The sequence below is a fragment of the Euleptes europaea genome, chromosome 12 (genome assembly GCF_029931775.1).
Source record: "Euleptes europaea isolate rEulEur1 chromosome 12, rEulEur1.hap1, whole genome shotgun sequence".
Lineage (NCBI taxonomy): Eukaryota > Metazoa > Chordata > Lepidosauria > Squamata > Sphaerodactylidae > Euleptes > Euleptes europaea.
The window spans coordinates 42,273,202-42,295,976 of record NC_079323.1 but is presented as its reverse complement, the minus strand read 5'-3'; the positions used below and the strand labels follow the sequence as shown (position 1 = coordinate 42,295,976).

The 22,775-nt window shown below is 43.0% G+C and overlaps 1 protein-coding gene across 1 annotated transcript; it reads left to right on the top strand.

The window, feature by feature from the left end:
- Nucleotides 1-7,581: 7,581 nt before the first annotated feature.
- MAEL (maelstrom spermatogenic transposon silencer) lies at nucleotides 7,582-22,112 on the top strand. The gene is made up of 12 exons (XM_056858698.1): nucleotides 7,582-7,713; nucleotides 10,075-10,170; nucleotides 10,584-10,692; nucleotides 11,482-11,637; nucleotides 12,073-12,114; nucleotides 12,899-13,026; nucleotides 15,448-15,502; nucleotides 15,590-15,731; nucleotides 16,888-16,950; nucleotides 17,740-17,872; nucleotides 18,284-18,362; nucleotides 21,959-22,112. The coding sequence occupies exons 1-12, from the start codon at nucleotides 7,582-7,584 to the stop codon at nucleotides 22,090-22,092; spliced, it is 1,269 nt and encodes a 422-aa protein (XP_056714676.1). The 3' UTR covers nucleotides 22,093-22,112.
- The last annotated feature ends 663 nt before the right edge of the window (nucleotides 22,113-22,775 follow it).

Genomic DNA, 22,775 nt, shown 5'->3' with positions numbered 1-22,775 from the left:
AAGTGACCTTAATGGAAAATCCGTTCTGCATTTTCTTTGCAACTGTTTTTGTGCTGTAATGTATTTCAGCGGAGCAAGTGCAGCTAAGTTGGTTCTCGCTTCCTCCCAGCAGCTCGGCTGGAGGAGAAGGGTGAAACCCAAATGTCCTACAAATGCATATAGCTACAATTTAAATGAAGTTGATCTCAAAGGAGAGTTTAAATCCGTGGCAAAACAGCATTGGGAAAACCCGAGAAAAGTGCGAGGTGGGTCAACTCTGAGGGATGGAAAACTCATGCATAACTCCTGAGTCAGCCCAGGGGTGAATGTGAGTCACAGTACCCATGTATAAAGGACCCTTATCTTCTGCCAACATTAATAAGCCTAAATACAGGCATACCTGTATTTTATTGTGCTTCACTTTATTGCGCTTCACAGATATCCCTTTTTTTACAAACTGAAGGTTTGTGGCAATCCTGCTTCAAGCAAGCATATCAGTGCCATTTTCCCAATAGCATGTGCTCACTTTCTGTCTCTGTGTCACATTTTTTAGCAATAAAGCATTTTAAATTAAGGTATGTACACTGTTTTAGACCTAATGCTATTTCACACTTAATAGACTACAGTATACTGTAAACATAACTTTTATATGCACTGGGAAACCAAAAAAATTCATGTGACTCACTTTATTGCAATATTTGCTTTATTGTGGTGGTCTGGAATTGAACCTGCAAAATCATGTATGCCTGTACATGAAACAGAAATGGACACGTTTTCTTCCCGTCTGTGCCCATTCACCTCCGTTTCCATCCTCCTTTCCTTGTTGCCTCTACTGTGTTGAGCTGCCAACTGTGCATTTTTCAGGACATAGGCCTATCTTGTATTCTGTAAAGTATCATGCATACTCGTGGTGATCTGTGATGGACAAGATCATGAAGAGGAAAATTATAGCAACATCAATGTGGCATGTTACAAGGTAACGTGAATAAAATAAAACCCCTGCTTGAAAGAGTTTACAATCAAATATAGGCAAAGGGATGGGGAGGTTAACCATGGAGGGGTGCAGCGTGAGGGGAAGGTAAGCCTGTAAGGAACGGACAGAGAGATTAACAAGGGATTAATGTAAGGAAATGCAGTAACACGTGCTTGGGCTTCCTTTGAGTTGAGGATGAAGTCTATTAAGCCCCATTAAAACTGGCTATTCTCCAGCTGTATATTAGTGGCGGTGTATTTCTGTGAACTAAGCACCAAACAAACATATTGGTAAATTATTAAAAATTACACTTGGGATGGGATTTTGAGCCTGTTGAGTTTTCCCAAGTCAAGAACCCATTGCATAAATGCCGCTAAGCGAAAAGAAGAAGAAAACCACTAAGGTGTATGGTCTTTCCTAGCTGACTGACTCTAATGTCTTAAGCTTCAGTCCAAAGAACCAGGCTAGAAAGACTGGGAAGAATTGCAGAGTTACACTGTCCTCTAAGCCCATTGACTTCAATGGATTTAGTAGGGTGTAACTCTGCTAAGACTATTGGATTCTTATATCTCCTAGTTATTCAGGCACCGCTTAGGGATGCCTACCAGACAATCTGAAAAATATGACAAAAGATATTTTGATTCCTCCTGTGCTAAGAGCACCGACTATTCCACCGCTGCAACAGACACTGCAAAAAGCTGTACTTACGTAATGGTTGCTCAGCAGCGCATTTCTACATGTTAACAGTCAAATAATTTGCTCCTAAGCAAATTCTAGTAATATCTGGCGCAGCCTGATCAGACTGTCATTTTGCCATGGAAGTCATTGTTCTAGGGCATTTACCCACAAAATGGATTGCTACTGGGAGAAATAACTGCATATTGTAATAGTCTGCCTCTGTTTTTTTGTTTTTGATAAGAACAGAGCACCTACTTCCAAGAGGTGCCACAAGATTTTTTCTTGTTTTCTCCTGAGGAGATTGTGAATGTTATCTTCCACCAACACCTCCACCCTCAGTACTGTGTGTGTGTGATTCTGGACATTTTTTTTCCAAGTTATCTGAGTCATGCTAACCTTAATTTCTTCCACAAAAAGAACATTTGTCAGTGGGTAGGTGGTATTCTTACAAAGGGGGAGTTTCCTTTTCTGTCAGGATCAAATTAATAAGGCTGTTTTATTAAAGATACACAAGAACAAAAGAGAGAGAGAGAGATGGGGACAGAAAAAGCAAAAACAGCCACACTGCAGTAAAAGCAACTGTGCGTGTTTCAACAACACAGTAGAATCTGGTGATCTGCACAGTTTATTTTTTAATACATGGGAAGTTTTCTTAATTGATATATTTGCATCTGATGCACTCATGGAGATCTTCATGTGGGAAGCTTGGATTGCCAGCTTTTTCTGACAAGGTTTCTGTAGCATGAACAGCTGGGCCAAAATGGGATCAAAATGAAGCATATGAAACATTCTGAATGATTCTTTTTTAAACTGAGGAAAGCTTCTTGTGCTAAACAGTTGCATGACACACAGCAGTTACAACACAAGAGCTCTCAGCAAAAGAGGCAGAGTGACACACACACACAGAGAGAATGCAAAATTAGAATATTTGGTGATTTCCCAGAGTAGAAGGGAAAAGAGCCACTTAACAATAGCCGTCATTCAGGTAGTCTGAAATTGTTGCAATGTAATCTGGTTCCTTAATACAGAATGAAAGCAAACACCCCATGTTGACCCCCGTCATACATACCATATTCATATTCACTCTTTCAAGAGGAGCAATTCATTCTACATACTATGCATTCTTGCCATGGGCAGCCCATTCCTGAAAGGGGGGGAGCCAGTGTGACCCCGTACCAGCATAGGTGCCACCTTATCATGGAACAAGTGATTCATTTAATTAATTAATTAGTTAATTAGTTTCATTGTATCATTCTCAATAAGACTCAAGGCTGATTATTTTTTGCCATCAATTCACAGCTAGCTTGTGGTGACCTCCTGGGGTTTTCAAGGCAAGAGATGTTCAGAGGTGGTTTACCATTGCCTGCCTCTGTGTAGCAACCCTGGTATTCCTTGGTGGTCTCCCATCCAAATACTAAGCAGGGCCAACCCTGCTTAGCTTCCAAGATCTGATGAGATCTGGCCAAGGATGACTGCAGAATATAAAACAAACCAATGAATAATGCAATAGGACTAGGATTACAGAATTAGAAAACGGCAAACCGCTCAAGGGAAGATATACTATAAACAATGCAGAACATGGAATTACGAAAGTAGAAGACAATGCAGTAAAAGCAAGATGATACCTACAATAATAATTGCAGTAGACTGCAATCCATTATAAAGATGACCTGCTGAACTGTTCCATGATACTAAAGCTCTAATCCCTTTATAAAAACATCCTCCTGAACATTTCTGTTTTGCACATTCTGCAGAATGAAAGAGGTATAGAAGAAGCCTGACCTCCTCAGGCAGGTCATTCCACAATGTGGGAGCCACCACAGAGAATGTGTATGAGCAGGCAATTACCAACCTTACTCTTCTGCAGGGAGGCCTCTTCCAAAGGCCCTGCTCAGAAGAATGAAGCTGTCGCAACAAAGCATAGCTTTTATATCCCAACCGCTTCTTTCTAGGTGCTCGGAGCGGTGTACACTGTTCTCATAATACCCCACATGGTAGGCTGGGCTGAACAAGAGTGACCAAAGTCACCCAGGGGATCTGGAATGGGCCTCCCTGCCCCAGGATGTGGTGATGGCTGCCAACTTGGAAGGCTTTAAGAGGGGAGTGGACATGTTCATGGAGGATAGGGCTATCCATTGCTACTAGTCAAAATGAATACTAGTCAAGATGCATATCCAGTATCTCTCCAGTATCAGAGGAGCACGCCTATTATATTAGGTGCTGTGGAACACAGGCAAGATGCTGCTGCAGCCGCCTTGTTTATGGCCTTTCTAGAGGCACCTGGTTGGCCACTGTGTGAACAGACTGCTGGACCTGATGGGCCTTGGTCTGATCCAACATGGCCTTTCTTATGTTCTTATGGAATGGGTCTCCCCACTCCTAGGCTGCTTCTGCACAGCAAGGATTCTCCATTTTTCTGCAAATGCATTTGCACTGGCAACAGAGCAACCAGAGGGGAGTTTTTCTAGCAGTTTCCAGCATCAGCTACAATTTCCCCTACAGTTTACAGCAATCTATTGCTATGATGTAGAAGTTGCATTGAATTCCCAGCTTTCGTTTTTTTCAAGTCTTTTAAAATCCTTTCTGTGCCATACTTTGACTATTTATGTGATGCAAAACAGTTTTGTAGAATGCCACTACCTTGCTACCCATCAAACATGGCTTTACCATGCCTAGAAGAACCAGTAACAGACCTTTTTATGCACTTGCAGGTGGAGCTGTGCCAACTTGCCAGGACAATGCAGTGTAAGCAATTCAACATTGTTCTAGCATTTCCAACACTGCTACATCAGTCTAAATTGCTAGCACTTGTCCGTGACAAAAATTGCTGAGAACATGGGGTTTATTTCCCACTACAGGTGTTAAATTAGCATACCATAGCATAACTAGAAAGATTATATTATCACCATGACTACTGTTGTGAATGGGTGACTCTTTCTTGTCTGGTAGGCATCTGAGCTCTGCATAGAATTGCCACAGATTCTGTTCCCATATTTCATGTGTTTGTGAAGGAGCAGGCTTTAATCCAGGGGTGGGGAACCTCAGGCCCGGGGGCCGTTTAAGGCCCGCAAAATCATTTGGTCTGGCCCTTCCTGGGTCCTGGCAGATCTCTAGCTCAGAAGGATCTAAGACTGGTGATCCGCCCCCTCCCGCGGACAGGAATAGCCTCTATTCAAGGCAGAAGTGAGTTTGTTTTGCTGAGAAAAGGAACCTTTTTCCCCCCTTGCAGAAGAGTCGTTAGCTATGGAGCTGCTAAGACCGCCCAAGAAACTGTGTTAACCCTTTCCCACCCGGGCTGTGGAGAAACGTATTCCCTCTGTATTACAAGAGGGCTGGGGGCAGAAGTGGCAACAATGGAGGGGTTAAAGGAGGCAGGGCCAGAATGCGCGGGGGGGGGGCAGTGTGTCCTCATTTCATCCCTGAAGGCGGAGGTAGCAGGAGCCGGCTGTAGAATCCGGCCCCAACCATGCGGAGCAGGAGAAACTCCAGGGTGCGGCTGGATGGCTACACCCGGGTGGTGCAACAGACCATCCTGTGCCACCAGGTGGGTGCGTGCGCCACTGGTTGAATGCCTGCCTGCTTGCCCGAACCAGGGGGCGGCCATCTGGGGCAGCTGCCTGCTTGGGGCTTGGTCGGCTAATTTTTTAAGTTGATAATTTTTTATGGCCCTCGAATGATGTTATAAATATCCAAATGGTCCTTTGTGGAAAAAAAGTTCCCCACCCCTGCTTTAATCCATCAAACTTCATGCCATAATAAAACTTTAAAAAGCCATAAGACTCTTTGCTCTTTTTAACCTCAAGAGAATAACACTGTTGCCCCTCAGTTAGTGGTAACAAGCTGATCATAATCAAAGCATTTGGTTCTGGCCATTGAGTTTTCTCCTTATTAGCGATAGGTTAGTACTGGACATTGATCTAGTTCCTACAAAAATTATTCCACACCATCCGCATGAAACACTACACTTTGCATCATGTGCAAAACATAGAATAGCACAAAAAAGGTTGTGCAATGATGCTGAAAGCTGCCTTGTGAACCCATAAGGCTTATACATATTTTTTAAAAAATCAATATATTATACAATCAATACAATATTCTACAACAGGGGTGGGAAAGGTCAGGCCTGGGGGCCATTTAAGGCCCGCAAAATCATTTGGTCTGGCCCTTCGTGGGTCCTGGCAGATCTCTAGCTCAGAAGGATCTAAGACTGGTGATCCGCCTCCTCCCGCGGACAGGAAAAGCCGCTATTCAAGGCAGTTGTGAGTTTGTTTTGCCGAGAAAAGGAACCTTTTTCCCCCTTGCAGAAGAGTCGCTAGCTATGGAGCTGCTAGGACCGCCCAAGAAACTGTGTTAACCCTTTCCCACCTGGGCCATGGAGAAACGTATTGGTCAGCTAATTTTTAAGTTGATAATTTTGTATGGCCCGTGAATGATGTTATAAATATCCAAATGGCCCTTGGCGGAAAAAAGGTTCCCCACCCGTTCTACAATCTCAAAACTCCAGTGCTTCGGTCAGCTGCATAAAACAGATATATCCAGAATGAGACCAGGCAGACATACGTTGTTGTTTTTTAATCAGCTTTTAAAAAATAAGTTCTAAGACTTTTATCTTATGTTAAAGGACACAATAAGGTCATGCCTCCACTGATGCATTCTAGTTTTAGCATACAAAATAGGCATTTCCAATTCACAATTTTAGATTATTTTTGCGTACAGCAATATTTATAACCACTCATATGGCATACTTAGGGTTGCCAACCTCAAAGTAGTGGGGAGAAAAACGGCACCTCTGTACTCGTACCAAAAGGTTTAGAAAAACAGTACAGGAAATTGTATATACACAAAGTGCAAATATTTATAAGCTACTGAGGTGAAACATAGACCATATACGTGACATATATACAACACAATTATATACAATATGTACAGTTCACACAAAAAATGTAGAGAAATTTCCAAAGGTCTCAACTGAGTACCACAAATATATAGAAGTTCCAAAGGTCTCAACTGAGTACCAAATGAATGCTAATATTGTAATCCTTGTGTAAAGTTCATATAGAGCCACAATCATCGATGGATACGGCCGTTTCAGATCCACAGCAGTCCTTAAGGACTGAAGAAAGATTTCTACTGCTGTGGAAACTCAACAATAAGCCCCCCCATGCAGAGTTTTGGGAATTCGGATGGGGGAAAAGGTGCATCTAGAGAGAGGCAAATCCGAGGCAAACCCCCCCATGCATGTGTGTGTTAAGTGCCATCTTCAGGAATGTGGTTTCTGCTTACCAAGCTCACAAGATCAGGCACTCACTAAGTTACGCCTTCAGCCAATGTCTATAGGTTGTGCTGGTTGGAGTGGGGTGGACACTTAATGTGCATTGGTGCTTTTGTGTATCAATCTGCTTGTCAGCAGCCATGGGCTTCCCCATGCGAATGCATAAATGATACTGACTTTCCTTTGTTTCTCTGGTGAATAACTCTGCATCTTATTTGTGGGTTATTTCACCCCAGGGCCTCTGTTTAGCTAAATAAAGAACTGTTCCTTTAACCTCCTCCTAGTTGTCTTCATTGGACTCTATAAGGCTACTAGGCATTTCACAAGTCGCCTCCGACTCGTGGCGACCCTATGAATGAAAGTCCTCCACAATGTCCTGTCTTTGACAGCCTCGCTCAGATCTTGCAAACTGAAGGCTGCGGCTTCCTTTATGGAGTCAACCCATCTCTTGTTGGGTCTGCCTCTTTTCCTTGCATGCCCCCCTACATAAATGGCCATTATCATACCTTTAAAAAGTCGGACCCTTGCAAGCCTCGCCCGCCTCCCTGCCCGGGCTAACCGCGCGCACGTGCTGCTCGGCGCATGCGCCGCGCGGCGGGCCTTGAAGAAGGGAGGGTGCGCGCGCAGCGGCTTCTGTTTCCCCCCCCCCCCCCGCCTCGTGCCGAGAAGCGCCGGCGAGATGCCGAACCGCAAAGGCGGCCGGAACGCCTACTACTTCTTCGTCCTGGACAAGCTGCCCGAGCTGAAGCGGCGCGGCCTGGACGTGGCCGGCGTGGCGGACGCGGTCCCGCACTGCTCGGACGACTGGGCGGTGAGGGCGGAGGCCGGCCTCTCCCGCGGGGGGGGGGGAGAACCCCTTCGTGGGCTGGGAGCGAGGGAGCGAGCGGTGTTCGCCCCCTCCTCCCCCCCCCCGTTTTAACCTTTCCCTCACCTAGAGGGCTTGGAAACCTCGGCCTACTAAGCGTCAGTTGAAAGTAGGAGAAAAGGGCCAGAGTCCAGTAGCACCTTAAAGACTAACCAGAATATTTGCTGGCAGGAAATGTTTTTAGTAGGAGAAAAGGGCCAGAGTCCAGTAGCACCTTAAAGACGAACCAGAATATTTGCTGGCAGGAAATGTTTTTAGTAGGAGAAAAGGGCCAGAGTCCAGTAGCACCTTAAAGACGAACCAGAATATTTTCTGGCAGGAAATATTTTTAGTTGGAGAAAAGGGCCAGAGTCCAGTAGCCCCTTAAAGACTAGCAAGAATATTAAAGACTAGCAAGAATATTTGCTGGCAGGAAATGTTTTTAGTAGAAGAAAAGGGCCAGAGTCCAGTAGCACCTTAAAGACTAACCAGAATATTTTCTGGCAGGAAATATTTTTAGTTGGAGAAAAGGGCCAGAGTCCAGTAGCCCCTTAAAGACTAGCAAGAATATTTGCTGGCAGGAAATGTTTTTAGTAGGAGAAAAGGGCCAGAGTCCAGTAGCCCCTTAAAGACTAGCCAAAATATTTTTTGGCAGGAAATGTTTTTAGTAGGAGAAAAGGGCCAGAGTCCAGTAGCACCTTGAAGACTAACAGGAATATTTGCTGGCAGAAACCTTTCCCTCACCTAGAGGGCTTGGAAACCTCGGCCTACTAAGCGTCAGTTAAAAGGAAAGCGTGTTTTCTCCCAAACCAGCCGTGACGCGCAAGGGCGCACGTGTATTTCCATTCACGTGGGAAAGTCTTATCTTGATTTACTGGAAAGGGGGCGTTGGGTAGACCCCAGTTCCATTATTTCCAGCCGGCCAGGCCCCTCTTCGTCACCGGCGGGAGGTTTTGGGGGCGGAGCCTGAGGGGGGTGAGGTTTGGGGAGGGGAGGGACTTCTTTTTTAAAAAATTTTTTTATTTTCTTGATTTAAAATGTCAACATGTAATACACTTATCCAATGTTAAAGAATGCTAATAATACTAAAAAGTCAAATAATATTGCTAAATTAATCACAAATTGACTTTGGGGAGGGGAGGGACTTCAATGCCGTAGAGTCCAATGGCCAATGCAGCCATTTTCTCTCCAGGGGAAGTGATCTCTCTCGGCTGGAGATCAGTTGAAATTGTTGCAGTAAAACGGGTCCACGGGGGAGAGGGAGACCCAAGATCGTTATCAAGAAAACAGTTTATTTGCAGCTGCTGACTCAGAGGCCCTAATGGGCAGAAATCTCTGAGTCCCGATTATACTGGGGAAGAGATATTTATCCAAATTCAAGTTATGACAATACATCAACAAGTTACGCATATCTGATTGTATTACAGACAGAAAGGTGACTCAGGACAGTTGCCGTTTCATCCAGTTTCTCCTATCATTGTCGTTCACTCTGACACTCCATGACTCTTAGCCCAGTGACCCAGTGCACAGAGCAGGCTTGTATCTAGGCAGAAATTCATTCCCTGGCAGTCTGGAAGCCTACCGGGAGATCTCTGGGGTACTGTCACAAAATAGGAGCGCTCCAGCTAGTGCCTGGAGGTTGGCGACCCTATTTTTGAGGCCTAAGTTGGAATAAGGCAAATATCTGAAATGTGCGGTTGTGCAGTGTAACCCACTTCAAGTACCCAAGATGGCTGGGGGGGAAATCTGGAGCAATTAGATTACTCTTGTAAATTGAGTTGAAATGAATCACTTGGATGCAGGGTTTGGTTTGGACTTAGGCCTTGTCCAAACCTTCCCTCATCTTCTGAACGTTTGATTCACTTTAACGCACCCTTTACCACTGCATTGCTAATAATAGAAGCATACTTTTTTATTATTTGCAGACTAAAGAATTGATGGGTTGGGCACCCCTGCTATAACTAAACTTTAAGTTTGTTTCCAGGTTCTTCATATATAATGGTATTTAACCAATGCTAAAAGTTTGCCACTTACAAGCTCACTTGTGGAATAAGTTCTAGTGATTTCGATGATGCTTGAATCTAAATAAGAACGAAAAAGATTGAGCTGATGGAAAATGAATGCGCACAATCTAGCCACAGTTTTTAAAAGTACCTGAGTAACATGGATTTCAGTGTGAGTTTAGTTTATGCTTAGGTTTTCCTATTGGAATTACTAGGATTTAAGTATTTAACTCTGGATGACCATGGCAAATGCATTATGGAGAAAAGTTTATTTTATTGTTGGAAAGAAATGATGGAAAATTGTAACAACTGATTTTATTTCAAGATGCTGACTGAAGAGCAAAAAGCAAAGTATGCAGATAAGGCTCGGCTGTGGAAAGCTAAAAAATCGGAAGCTGGAGCAAAGGCGGTAAATGACAAAGTATGTGTGGATTTGGGAGTTGAAATATTGGATATTGTTCTTTGTTTCAAGGACTCTAGTACTCTGGAAGATCCCACAATTTAAGCATATGAATGGACCTGCAGAACAAAAGAAAACCCATCTTAAAATGTGAATGCATTTGGAAGACTCGACAGGGGTGGTTTTCACACAGGAGCAGCCTTAAGTGGTTTCCCTGTTGCGGCACAGCAGTGACCTCATACCTTCCCCTGAGATGACTGCATAGGGGACTCATGCGATCTAACTGTAAAGGCTGCAGGTTCATCCATGCCTTCACTTGGCTAAATAAGAGAAGGATATCCATCAGCAGTGAAATTACAGATTGACAGATTATCTGTTAATTTTTTGTGATTTGTTATGTGATGAATAGATTGTCCAACTTTTTTTCCCCTTAGTTGTATGGCCAGGTACTGACACCTCTTCCTAGGCAAACACAGACAGTTCCTATTGAAAGCCTTACCAAGAGAGTTCCTATTGAAAGCGCATCCAGGAAGTGTGGTCAAGGTGAGGAACAGTAAAAATATCCTTTACCTCTTGAGCAGGTGTTTCTTTCGTTCAGTCTGTGGAAGCTGGAAGACAACACAAGCGAGTTTGCTCTTTGACCCCAGGGAGAAGCCCTTAAGGGAACAACCACCTGTATTGTAGGAGTATGTGAGAGGGAGGGAACTGTTCCCTGGAAGGGACATGAAGGTTTAGAAAGAATAAGAACAAAAGAAGCAAGCCCAGATAATTGGGTTGGCAGATGTTGGATTGTTCAAGAAAAAGAGTATGTATGCATACTGCCCCCTCCCTTGAGTGAAGGCTTGGAAAATACAAATTTACTGTAGAAATGCAGTTTTAAGGGAAGGCATTTGTAGGAAGCTACCATTCAACTTTTCATTCCTCTCACCTTTATATTTACATCCCAGGAAAGGGTGTCAATCATATACCTCAAGTTTAACATTTCATTTATTCTTTAATGTATAGTTTTCCCCTTTACTACATTAGTGGCTAAAATTGATCGTAGGTAAGTAGGAGTCACATCTGGAAAAATTAGAAGCTGATAAACTCAGAAGTGGAATATGCAAGTTGAGAGGGATAAGAAGAATCTGAAGCTACTGTACTGCCTGCTTGTTGAAACAGATGTGTGTAGGGTCCATCTAGTTCTCTAGGAGGAAAGTTACTTATAATTCTCCAGGGTACATTATGAGAGTCATTTCAGTAGCTTTTATCTTCCAAGGATTTTTGGTTAAGGTTCGTGTGAGTTTATTCATTGGCCCACCTGTTCTTATATTTGATTCCATTTTTCCCCAGTTGTGCATAAAGATGTATTTTATATCCTGGACATTTTCAGCCATGGAGAACTGCCTCCTCATTGCATTCAGCGTTTTCTCCCTTGTGAAATTGGTTGTGTCAAGTACTCGCTTAAGGAAGGCATAATTGCAGACTTCCACCTTTTTATAGATACTGGTGAGTTTGGAGCAAGGAAAAGCAAGATATTGGTTCTTAATGTTTGGGTGGAGGCAAAGAGAATTTAAGTCCTATTTCCTTAGATGAGTTGCTTCAAGTGAGTGCATTCCTGCAGTATAAGACTAAGTTCAAGTTATGTGCAAAAATTCTCCTTCAGAGCATCATCAAATAGAGTTGAAATTATAATAGAACACTCCTCTTGTCAGCAGAAAACACGGTTGCAAAATTCATACTCGTGTGTAGTTGAGTGCTTTACATTCTGTTGTCTCATGTTAGTAACGCTTATAAAGAAATTGAGCATGTTGAGAAAGGCATACGTGAACACTAATCTCTCACTCTGCCAAAATGCAGAAAAGGCTGCACTGTAACATAGTGAAAGCCCTCTCACCTTGGTGTCACCTAATACACACTGGGTTTCTCTCTGGTCTTCTGCAGGAGCGGTTCCCCGGGGGTTTCGGTTTCATTGCCAAGCTGCAGGTATGCATTTGAAAAGTGACATGGAATTCAGGAAATTGGTAATGTTCTAGGTGGGGAACAGTCAGTCTGTATTTCCTTTCTCTGCAGAGTTTTCCTTGTTGCTTGGTTGACAGTAAAGTAAGCAAATCCAAATATGTCAACATATTAGTGAGCTGTTCAAGTCTTTTTGATGATAAACTCCTGAAAGCAGCTTACAATACTTCTATCTCTCCCACCCACCCAATTCCATTCTGAATATTAATCCCGGTTCCTGAGTGAATGTTTTAGTTCCTCCTCACAGGGCAAGAGGTCTTTTATGTCCAGAAGGTCTCTCAGGGAGGAGCCATGAGCTGCTGTGCCTCTGATGAGAAAATGGCAGTTACTGACAGACACGTTTAGTTCCAGAGGACACCTTCAATCTTACCCTGTTTTCTTTTTATGCACCTAATGAATATATTGTCCTGAGGTGACTATAGAATAGCAGCCTGAATAGCCTCAACTAGCCCAACCTTCTCAAAGCTTGGAAGCTAAGCAGGGTCAGCCCCAGTGAGTACTTGGATGGGAGACCACCAGGGACATCCAGGGCTGCTATGCAGAAGAAGGCAATGGCAAACCACCTCTTCTCATCTCTTGCCTTGAAACCCCCATGAGGTGGAACTTCATGTTTTTGAAGATGTTTATGCATTCACATTGAAGAATCCATGAATCAGAGTTTCAGACTACGTAGAGGTAAGAATTATGCAAATGGCAGATACTTTTGTTTTAGAAGTCATGGGTTTAAGACTCTTGAATGTTCTGTTGTTAGGTAATGCCACTCATAGGATTCCCATCTCCGATTCTGAGCTTGCCTCTGCAAGTCATTCTGTTGTGTTTCGTGACCTGTGCATGTTCATCCAGCCTCATAGGGACAACTCACCGCTCATGTATTGTAAGGTACAGTGTAGTGTTTTCAGTCTTGAATTTTGCTTAATGTTTAGTCTTAAATTCTCTCCCCATTTTTTTTATTTTCTCACAGGAGCAGCTTGGATACCAGGATAAAGCTGTTTGTAGGCATAATTAACTAATGGCAGGTTTTCAATTAGCCATTTGTCTGGTCATTTCCAAGGCTGCAAGGATATGTGCCTAGCTTGAGCTATGTTGTGTATGAGCAGATGCTACAGTATTCAAAGGAAGAATGGGAAAAGAGCTTTGACTACTACCCAGACAGAATATGCCCCACTTAACACTGAGTTATAGGTGATGGGCATCCATCTCAATTATTGTTTTTAATACCTTGAACTTGAGAAAACTGCAGATATACTTTTTATTTAAGAATCTACTATATCTCCATTTTGTCCGCCTTTCCTCCAAGGAGCTCAGGAATGGGCAGAGGTACCCCTCCCCCACATTTTATCCTCACAACAGTCGCATGAGGTAGTCTGAGAAATAACTGGCCCAAAGCTGAGCTTCATAGCAGAGCATGTGTATGTTGTCATTGTTGCAAAGAATCTGCATTAGAAATGGCATTAATACCCTGTGATAAACCTCTACACGTTTGCATCTGTGCCTTTGTGAGTATTCTTCCATTTTCTCGCTTCAAATATTCATTTGCCAAGTCCTGTGGAATAGGCACACCCAACTGGACGGTCCCTTGAGGTCTTAACAGGCAAACACTTCACCTGTGTCGATGGTCTGCCCTCAGGTGTTGGCCTCCTTGTGTCCATAACCTTTGGGCATCAACGCCCATCCGAGGCTTAACTTTGACAGCTGTGCTTACTGCTGGGTGGGATTCACTCAGTCAGCATCCACTTTCCATCTAGTAATGGGGACAAAGCAGCTAGACCCTCCCCATACCAGTATATTTGTCCCTCTCACCTGGATAACAGGACTCTAATTTACTTTTTTGGTCAACTGACTGTAAAATAAATGATTGATTGACTTATGTTAGAGGTGTCACAAGTCACAGATTTATTACATGCTCTTCAGAGTTCTGAAACTTTTTGGCACCAGAGATTCTTGTATATATTAGAATTAACAAGCCATGATATACTGTTTGATCCTGTGATTGCTTTATTATATGTATCTGCCTCAAGAGAGCTTCCAAACAACATGTAGTGTTCTGTTACAAATGAATGCACCATGATGCTGTGGAGAAGCGGGGTGGGGGGACACTTCTCAACAGCTTCGAATCCAACTCAGCCCATGTGCCCATTGTCTGTGGCTCCAGTCCTTATTATGTTCACTTCTGACTTGCTCAAAGGTCTTGCCACTCTTTATTCCCTCAGCTGGAACCTAAATGTTTTTCACAATAGGAAAATTTCTCTTTGAACCAAGGGCCATGTGTTTACAAAATAAGCTTGGAGCTCTTAGAGTGATTTTCATGGTATTCTCTAAAGATAACAGACCTTTGAAGCCTTTCTGTGTTTGGTGGCATCTGTAGCGGTAGCTGTATCCCATCTAAATAGGTCTGCAGTTCTTACTGCTTTTCTTTCTGAATCTGAGTTGATAATCTGTGGGGTAGGACTAACTGCTAAGGAGCCCCATAGCGCAGAGTGGTGAGCTGCAGTCAAAAGCTCTGCTCACGACCTGAGTTTGATCCCAAGGGAAGTCTGTTTTAGGTAGCCGGCTCAAGGTTGACTCAGCCTTCCACCTTCCGAGGTCTGTAAAATGAGTACCCAGCTTGCTGGGGGTAAAGTGTAGATGACTGTGGAAGGCACTGGCAAACCACCCCATAAACATAGTCTGCCTATGAAACGTCGGGATGTGATTTCACCCCATGGGTCAGTGATGACCCGGTGCTTGCACAGGGGACTACCTATACCTTTTTTTAGGACCAACTGAGCACCTTGGAATTTTATAGGACGCACTTGCTGTGATTGAACACATGTTTCTGTCATGGCCCCACTTACCTTCCTTAGATCACACCATCTTGTCTCCTATTTGGAGTTTTTACCAGAGGCAAGAGATTTTTCTTCCCGGACAATCATTGTGTATGGTGTAGATCCTCAACCCTGACCACTTTCTGTTCTCCTAGTAGATATTGCAACATGTTCCTCCTAGGCAGAATCCCTAATGCTGTACTGGGAGTCCTCCCACAATGACAGTTAAGTGGAACTGTGTTCTTTCTGAGCTCACCTGTCTGTCCGATTGGTTGGGAGACTTCCATTGCCTCTATGTACTGTATGTATTTGATGCATTATGTATGTACAGAACTCCTTTTCAAGACTTCTTAGTTGTGAAGGTGATATCACCTTGCATTTGTAGAAGTAAACTTTGCAGCCAGAGTGGGATTAAAATTGCAGGTGTGTGTGGGGAGGGGTCTCTGTTGCATTGATTATACAACGGATGCTTGATCACTGAACTTTTCTTTGGCAGTCTGATGACCTCTTTAGGGTGAACTGGTGTCTGAAGCGCATAGCTGAGGAAGCAGGTGAGACCATACTTTACAAAGAAAAAGTCTTACTATAGAGATTTTTTTGTTCCCTTTTTGCACCTGAAACCTTCCTCTTTCTATAAGGTACAACAAATCAGCTGAAGCTTCTCAGTGTGGAAGACCTTATGGTGGAGCTGTATCAGCTCAAGTTTGGAAAGGAGCCTTCCAAGACTTGGGTGTGCAACACACTGGATACTTCCATGTGGGACTACTCCAGCAATACTAGGTATAGTATAGCTTTCTCCCCTCCTCCCTGAAAGAATGTTTTAAGAACGATCATGCATAATGCACTTGTGTGTGTGTCAAGTGCCTTCAAGTCGCAGCCGACTTATGGCAACCCCTTTTTTGGGTGGTTTGCCAGTGCCTTCCTCTGCATAGCAACCCTGGCATTCCTTGGTGGTCTCCCATTCAAATACTAACGAGGGCTGACCCTGCTTAGCTTCTGAGATCTGATGAGATCAGGCTAGCTGGGCCATCCAGGTCAGGGTAATGCACTTACAGGATGCTAAAGTGAACGCTTTGCTGCCATTTGTTCAGAAAGAAAAGGCTTAAAGGGTGTGTTTTTTAATGAAAAAGCATCCACACCGGGTGGGGGGCAGTATTGTCTTAAGTGATGAATTTAAAACTCAGTGCTTCCAGGATTTTCAAATAAAGGGACTGATGTAACCACATTCTTTACATCAACTCTGTAAAGGTAAGCCATTTTCACCATAGTGCTTTTAAAGGCCGCTACATTGCTAAAAGCAAAACAGACTTATGTGTCTCTGGTACTTGTATAAAAGGTCATCTGAGTGGCACGCAGCTCTCAAGCAAGTAAATGATCCCAGACAAGCGTACTTACCTGTTCTCCACTCTGTCGTATCAAATAAGGAAAAAGCAGCAGGGACAATTCTCCTTTTTCTTCCTGTTTTTAAGTTGTTTTAAAAATAGCCCTTCTGTTTAAAGAGAGCAGATAATTAAATTCAGGCAGCAGTGTCATGGCCTTAATATTGGGCATAGGAATAAACTAATCATTTCAGTGAAGGCTGTATTTTTTTTAAGTTTTGGAGGAGTTATGTTATCATGACTTCTTGTTTGAGTTACTTTACAGCATCACCTCTGTATGGTAAATATGATTGGCATAGTGAGAGCTGATATTTACAGTGTCAGATCAAACTGTTTAAGAATCCTTTACAGCTGTCTACTTAAGTTGTTTTCATAACTCTTTTCTTGTGGCTAGGCAGTGTTAAGTTCCAATCCTGAAGATTTTTCCAACTCCTGATCCTGAAATAGATGGAAGTACAATAGGATCTAATAATTTGTCCAGAGCTCAAAGCATTGTCTCAGTGCTGAAGTACATATTAAACATTCTGGCTTTTCATGACAGTTTGCTTTATTTGTAGGTGCAAGTGGCATGAAGAGAATGATATACTATTCTGTGCCCTCGCTACTTGCAAGAAAATTGCGTAAGTACCATTAAAACTAAAAACATTCTAAAATATTTTTCTAATTCCTGTAGGGTAGAATTATTGTTGGACACGTTTCACACTATGTTGCTTTACTTGTTACACCGAGGCATAATCTGAGGATATTTCTGTGTATCACACTGTATATGTTCTGTCCTCTCAAGTTGACTGAAAGGCCAGCTGATGTGACTTGATGGCGTTTCTGTTCTAGGAAGTGTTGGTTGGTTGTTTTTGTTCAATCAAAGGTAGGTATCTTGAATTACAAATTGTTACAGTTAGTAACGGTTCGCATAAAAATAAATAGGAACACAAATGTTCCTAAACTGTCCTGAATAATATCAGATTTATTGCTCTTACGTTTTCAGGCATTCATTGTAGGTTTCTATTGGATATTAGTCATGGAGAGTTAAGGGAACTTCCATGTACAGAGGCAGCAAACCTCTAAATACCAGTGTCAGGAGGCAGCATTAGTGAGAAAGCCTTGGCCTCTGTGCCTGGTTGTGTGAAACAGGAAGCTGGACTAGATGGACCACTAGTCTGATCCAGCAGGGCTCCTCTTGAGCTCTTAACCTTTTGGTAGCTTGGATCAAAGTCACTGTGCTCTAGACACTCCTAAAAAGCAAGTTATTATAAACTTTTGACTTTGTCTTGTCACTAACAAAATGTCATTTGTCTTCATTGTTTGTTTTAGTTAATTCAGTTTATATTGTCAGCTGCTGTAGTTTTGGATTTCAGTCGCTTTAAAATATGAGGAGGATGACATTATGCTTTTTTCCCTTTTCCACATAGATACTGTATCAGCAACTCTCTAGCTGACCTGTATGACATCACACTAACGTCATCTCATTTACCAGTGCACGACAAGGATTCCCAAAGTACAGTGAACCCTAAGATGGTAGTACTGGATGCTGGACGTTTCCAGGTCAGCTTTTTAAGTTAAAGAATTGTTTTATCTTCTGTTGCTACTTTTAATCCTCCTGGATTAGCAGTGTATTTATAATGTGGAGGGGGGTTGTAGTTGTTCCTCAACAAAAATGCCATGATCATCACACATCTTGGGAAATAGTTCTGTTAGCCAGAATATATTTTCTTTGTTCTTTACAAAGACTTTAATTTGACTGCTAGACTTCCAATATATCTACTAAAACAAATTGTGGATTATTAATGAATTCACCAGTAGGCACACAGGCATATTTGTTAGCCACTGTATCCCTCTTGATCATAGCTTACTTAGGATGTCTTGGAAACTAGGCAAAAGGAGAGCTTGAGAGTCTGTTTTCAGGCTGAATGTGTCTTTGTGTGACTTTCTCTTTTGCTTTTGTCTACACTGCAGAGCGCGAAGGCCCAGAGTAGGGGAAATGATAGGTACTTCACATCTGTTAATGAGGATAAAGATGACATTCCTTATGCTGGTGAGTGGATGCTTACATTGGGGGGGAGTAAAAAAAAACATTGTTGAAATGCTTTAATGTCTCAGTACTAAAAAAAAGGGCTACTGTGTAACTGAGGCATCCTCCATCTAATCCATTTCTGGACCTTCATGCTTCCTGTATCAGCCACCAATATAAGTTAATATAGGAAGTGTATCAATATTTTGCCCTGACCTGGATAATCCAGGCTAGCTCAATCTGGTCAGATCTCAGAAGCTAAGTAGGTTCAGGCTTGGTCAGTATTTGGATGGGAGACCCCCAAGGAAGTCCAGGGCCACTACATAGAGGCAGGCAATGGCAAACTACCTCTGAACGTCTTTTGCCTTGAAAACCCTACAAGGTCTTGATAAGTCAGCTGCGACTTACCAGCAAAAAATAATAATAATGAAACCATTGCTTTGGATGTTCAGGGTTTTATCTGTAATGATGCTGGCTAAAACTTCTTAATGAAAACACGTTTTTAACAGGCCTTGATTTTAAAAATTAAAATTCCAGTCATCTGGGAAACAGTTCATTTCTCCGTTTGATCTTGAGAGTACTTTTATGTGGTAAACATTTATACTCCCATTCCTCCAAAGCTGAAGGTGGCACACCTCAGTCTCCTCCCCATTTCATCCTCTCAAAAACCCTGTGAGGTAGGTTAGGCTAAGAGAGTGTCACTAACCCATCCAGTGAGCTTCATGGCGGAGTGAAGACTTGAACCTGGACCCTGAGATCCTAGTCCACACTTTCAACCATTATGCTTGATTGACGCTCCAGTTAATATGGATGCATATAGCTTCATATCGTCAGTTTAATCCCTTATCACATAAACCCCAACAAATGGTAGTGAGCCAGTTCAGTAGCGATGCTTATATCCACGGAGTCACTTTGAATTAATTCTGTGCATGTGGACGTAGGAAGACAGTTACTGCTTAATTTGGGTGCAGATTGTCTCATGGGGGGTATCAGTGGAGTTCAGTGTTGCCTTTGCAAGGTATGTAAATAGCGTAGTATGTTTAAATATTTTTATGGATGCACACTGGTCGAAAGTCGGCGCGTGCAGACTGTTGCACCAGAACTAGACTTATAGTCTGACAGAGTACCAGTATTAGTGCTGTTAAGCACTTAGGTTTTCTTCACCGTTTTGAATAATTTGGAGGTTTTGTGCAAACTTGACTTCTTCACTGCTCATCCCTAATTTTAGATAATTTATGAGGAAGTTAAATAGCGTCAGTCCCAGGATAGACACCTGGGTGCCCTACTGCTTTCTTTCTTGCATTATGAGAACTGTCCATTTGTGTCCCTCTGCTTCCTGATTAGCTAGTTACTAATCTGTAAGAGGGCACCTGTCCCTTTATTGAGTGAATTCTAAGTTTATTCAGGCAGTGATGTGGGTTTTCAAGTCGAATTTAAATATCGCTCACAAAAGAAATCTAATACACCATGTACAAGCCTAGACCAGATCCAGGCAGTAGGGCTTGCCATGCTTCATACCCCACATTTAGCCCATCTAATATATTTACATATGTGGGGCAGAAATTTTTCCACCAAAAAAAATATTGTATTGGAAAATTTTCTGATCCATAGCACTGGGGATGGAACTGTGTCAAAAACCTTTTTTGGAAGTTGAGGTGCGTGCATACTGGGTCACCTTTATTTGTGTGCTTAACACTCCAAACTCCTAAAGCTGGTAAGATGAAGCTTTTGTTGCTGATGACAGCGGATTGATTGATCCACTGTAAAGTTTTTTCTATATGCTTAACGATTCTATTTTTTAAGCTTTCCACTGGTAAACCAAAACAGACAGTAGACTGGCAGGCCTGTAATTTCCTCCATCGCTTTATTTTTTTAAATGCTTTTAATGTTTACGACTTTCCAGTCCTCTGATAAGGATGTTGGTTTTAGTGACAAGTTGCGCATACCTGTTAGGATCAGCTGTTTCACATTTGTTTCTCAAAGAACTCCTTGTCGTGTGCCATGTGAAATCCATTTGGTAATTTTTAATTTGCCTATTAGCTCTAGAGAATGTGTTTTAGTACGTTTCAAACAACCTCTTTCAAATTAGCAGTTCTTCTGTGGCCATTGGTCCAAGAGTTTCTGAAATGAAGACAGAGAAAATTCATTTAGCTTCTCTGTATTTTCCTTCAGTAGTCCTTTCATTCTTTGCTATCTAAACGGTCTCACTGCTATCCTCAGGAAAAAACCCTGTGGAGTAGGCTAGGCTCAGAAAAACCCTGTAGATTAGGTCAGGAAAACTCCGGCCAAAACTAGAAAGCTGAACTTGAGATTCCCACATTCAAACCCAGGACTGTATCCTCTGCATCATACTGGTGAGGGTACTTGGGTGCAGGTCCCTAACGAAGGTTAAACAGTAACAGCCTTGTTAATCTGGCACTGTATTACCCAGCCTGCCAGCTGCCACTGCCTGGTCTCATGGGAGAGTGGATAGTAGCAAAGCAGGCTGAAAGTCCCAGCCATGCCTTGCTCCCTGCCCACATGCTGTGCTGATCAGCAGGGATTCAGAGGCGCTTCCACTCATCGCCAGCAGCACAGCTGTGCAGCAATAGGTAGGGTGTGGTGGAGGCACAACTCCTGCTTGGCTCACACCGCCGATCAGCTGTGCTGAGTTCTGGCCCTTTAAATCACTCTCTTCTCAGCAGTTGATAGGTGGTGTGAGTGGGCTTGTTGTCCTGGCCATGGGGGGCCCCCTCCCCTGCTTGTCCAGAGTGGTGCCCATGGCCAGAAGGCCACCGGGACCTTCTGCCTGTTCCTCCTCCATTTTTTCTCAGGCTGTGCAGAAGCAGGCCGTGGTTCCTTGCTTGGGTAACTAGAATGCTCGATTAACTGGCAGCTCCAGTTCTCCAGCTGGGCCACTGTTAACACAACCTTTACTGTAGTTGGTGCTCTTGGACTAGGTCAGCATCGACTGGTGCTGTATTATTTAGTGGCTGCCTCCTGACTTTGTGCAGCGGTAGGTTGTGAGGGTTTGGCCTCCTTGAATCCTGCAAACTTCTCAGGTTACTATTCAGGCCTTCCTGATGCCAAAGGACTTTGCCGTCCCCTACCCATATAGAAGGTGTACTGTTGAGGTTTTGCTTAGGAGGGAAGGTAAGGGCTGGTTCTTTCCTCCCTTACCAGGCACAGTGCGCAGCTGAAGCTTAATGGAGCTAAACCCACTGTTTTACCACAGACAGACTACATCTGGCTGTTGGGTGGAGCTGAAGCTTTCGAGAGCCAGTGTGGTGTCGTGGTTAAGAGCGGTGGTTTGGAGCAGTGGACTCTGATCTGGAGAACCGGTTTTGATTCCCCACTCCTCCACATGAATGGCGGAGGCTAATCTGGTGAACTGGATTTGTTTCCCCACTCCTGCACATGAAGCCAGATGGGTGACCTTGGGCTAGTCACACTCTCAGCCTCACCTACCTCACAGGGTGTCTGTTGTGGGGAGGGGAAGGGAAGGTGATTGTAAGCCGGTTTGAGTCTCCCTTAAGTGGTAGAGAAAGTCGGCATATAAAAACCAACTCCTCTTCTTCTCCTTTTGGGCTTTTGAGGGTGTGCTTAATTCATATGCTGATGGAAATCTACTATTCATTTAGTTGAGCATCCTTCAGGAGTGAAGAGAGTGAATGAAATCAGCACTGGCCGTGGAAGAGGAATTGTACGCTTTCTGGAGAGCATGTCCAAGCAGCCCAGCAGTTGGAAATTTATAAGTGCTTCCTATCCAAAATAGCTCTGAATAGCTGTGTTTCCAAATAAGGCGCTACATTACTTTCTTTTCCTGTTTGTCATGTTTAAGTTTTTTCTTAGCAAAGGGAAAACTAATTCGACTTCTGTTGTTCATTGACATTTTTACACTTTTTGTTTAAGAATTTAAGTGTTACTCTGGAGTGAAGAATGCTTGATGTGTATATGTTAAATGGAAGTTGGAATAACTGAAACCAGTAAGACAGTTTACTGAAAGTATCCAGATTCTTTGAAGCCTATGTTGTGCCTTATTGTACAATGCACAAGCAGGTCAGCTTGTTCTTCAAAGTAAACTTTTGCTGTTCCTATAGTATAAGGAACCTTCCATTGCAATTACCATTTTTATTAGCCACTAACGTTTTGAAGTGACTTGTCTTGTACTTTAAGGAATGAGGTGTTTTATATTTATTTATAAATCATTGTGTTAAAGAGTAATGCATCATCTGCATTTCCTTTGTTGCAGTAGAAGCTTAAATGCATTAAACAGAATTATCTTATACTTTAAGGAGTGAGTTGTTTTATATTTATGAATCATTGTGTTAAAGCAGTGATGGCGAAGCTTTTAGAGACAGAGTGCCCAAACTGCAACCCAAAACCCACTTATTTATCGCAAAGTGCCAACACAGCTAGAAGTCCACATTGGGCTAGGGGATGCCAGGTCTCTCTTTG

Coding starts and splice junctions, on each gene's coding strand:
- MAEL (XM_056858698.1), top strand. CDS start 7,582: ATGCCGAACCGCAAAGGCGGCCGGAACGCCTACTACTTCTTCGTCCTG. Junction 10,171..10,583: donor CAAAGGCGGTAAATGACAAA/GTATGTGTGGAT, acceptor TTTTCCCCTTAG/TTGTATGGCCAGGTACTGAC. Junction 15,503..15,589: donor GCGCATAGCTGAGGAAGCAG/GTGAGACCATAC, acceptor TCTTTCTATAAG/GTACAACAAATCAGCTGAAG.